This window comes from Pinus tabuliformis, chromosome 1_1 (genome assembly GCF_031772625.1).
Source record: "Pinus tabuliformis cultivar Carrire ecotype Pingquan chromosome 1_1, CPIR1, whole genome shotgun sequence".
In the NCBI taxonomy this organism is placed as follows: domain Eukaryota; kingdom Viridiplantae; phylum Streptophyta; class Pinopsida; order Pinales; family Pinaceae; genus Pinus; species Pinus tabuliformis.
The window spans coordinates 19379504-19381189 of record NC_142297.1 but is presented as its reverse complement, the minus strand read 5'-3'; the positions used below and the strand labels follow the sequence as shown (position 1 = coordinate 19381189).

Sequence of the window (1686 nt, the reverse complement as noted above, 5' to 3'; positions counted from 1 at the left end):
GTAAACAGGGGGTCCACTAGGACCCCATCCTTTAAGCAAGCGGTAATGCAGAAGCAAAAAATGCAGGAAGGATTTAAAATCAATGGTTATGGAGAATGTAAGGATAACAGCGGAAGCAGTAGAGAAAGGACACAGCAGTTGCAGAAAGAGACAAGAAAAAACCCAAAGATAACAGGTAAAGCAAACAATGGACAGGAGAATAACGACAAAAGATTAGATACAGGACAAAGAGACACAGTACCAATAATAACCCAAACAGAAGGCGAAGAAGAACATGGAGCAGAGCAGCACCCTCAAGAGGAAGAGGAGCAAGCAAAGGCTGCAAACCCCAGCTCCAACAAGGCAACCCAAGGAGCATGCAAACCGAAAAAAATGAAACCCTTCGAGTGGTCTTCTCAGATCTGGACATTCAAGCTTATAGAGACCACATGATGGAACATGCAATAATATGCAAGTTCATGGGACTGTGGCCAACAGAACGAGCACTCTGCCAATGGATCAAGCAACACTGGAAGCCAAAGGGTGATGTTAAACTACACCTTGGGGCAAAAGGTTTCTTTACTGTTGTCTTTACAAACTTAGAAGACAAGGATAGAGTCTTCGATAGAGGACCTTACTTCTTTGCCTCAGCTGGACTCTACATGAGACCCTGGAAGGCAAACTTTGTGCCTAAAAAAGAGACATTTACACAGGTTCCTGTGTGGATCCGCCTATTCTCCCTTCCTATAGACTACTGGGGACTAGCGACGCTTAAGCAAATAGGAAACCGTCTCGGAACCTTCATCAAAGCTTCAGAAGCAACGATGCAACGAAGATACACTTCCTACGCAAGAATTTGCGTGGAGATGGACGTTTCAGGAGCCCTGCATGAAGGACTATGGCTGGAATTCAGAGATGAGGATTACTATCAAGCCATCGATTATGAACAAATCCCCTTCCGTTGCAGAAGGTGTCATGAGCACGGACACCTTGTCCGAGAATGCCCTCTAAACAGAACAGGGGAATAGCACAAACAAATGCAAGCAGCAAAGAGTAAAGAGGCCTTCACAAAGCCAAAAACAAGACAAAGAACTAACAGGAAAAGAATATACAGAGCAGAGGCAGGCCCTGGTATCATCAACAACACCTTCAGCATTCTGGAAACCGATACAGATTCAGAAGGCACAAATAGGGAAACAAAACCTATTGAAGAACCAAAAGACAAGCTAGAACACACAACAAAGGACGGGGAGGAAAATATAATCAGAACAGAAGTTCAAATGCAAGAGTTCGAAGACGAATGCGATGAAGACACTGATATGCTAACCAGTGACGGGGGTAGTGAGGAGATGGAGCTCAATGCAGTTCTAGAAAAGGAAGGGGTGAACCTCCCAGATATGGAAAAAAATTGGAGAACTCAAGGGCTGGAAAACATTCCGGAAGAAGAAATAAGGAAGATCAGTGATCTCTTCATCTCAAGACAAAAAGTGGAACTAGATAGGAAAAACAGGAGATTAGGAATTGAAAAAGGCACAGGCAATCAGTCAAAGAGCATCTCTCTTAACCCAACAGGTCGGAAGCAAAGAAAAAGAAGAGGCAGAAGAACAAGTGGGGAGGTGCTGCATGATTTGGGGATCTTAATGATAAACTCAGGTAAAATGAAGGCTCTACACGCCTTCCCGTCCTACCAATAAGTATCTAGTTATA

General features: G+C 43.9%; 1 protein-coding gene across 1 annotated transcript; it reads left to right on the top strand.

The window, feature by feature from the left end:
• The first annotated feature begins 431 nt into the window (after positions 1-431).
• LOC149211402 (uncharacterized) lies at positions 432-1007 on the top strand. Its single transcript, XM_089388383.1, has one exon. The coding sequence runs from the start codon at positions 432-434 to the stop codon at positions 1005-1007; it is 576 nt and encodes a 191-aa protein (XP_089244509.1).
• Positions 1008-1686: the final 679 nt, after the last annotated feature.

Coding starts and splice junctions, on each gene's coding strand:
- LOC149211402 (XM_089388383.1), top strand. CDS start 432: ATGGAACATGCAATAATATGCAAGTTCATGGGACTGTGGCCAACAGAA.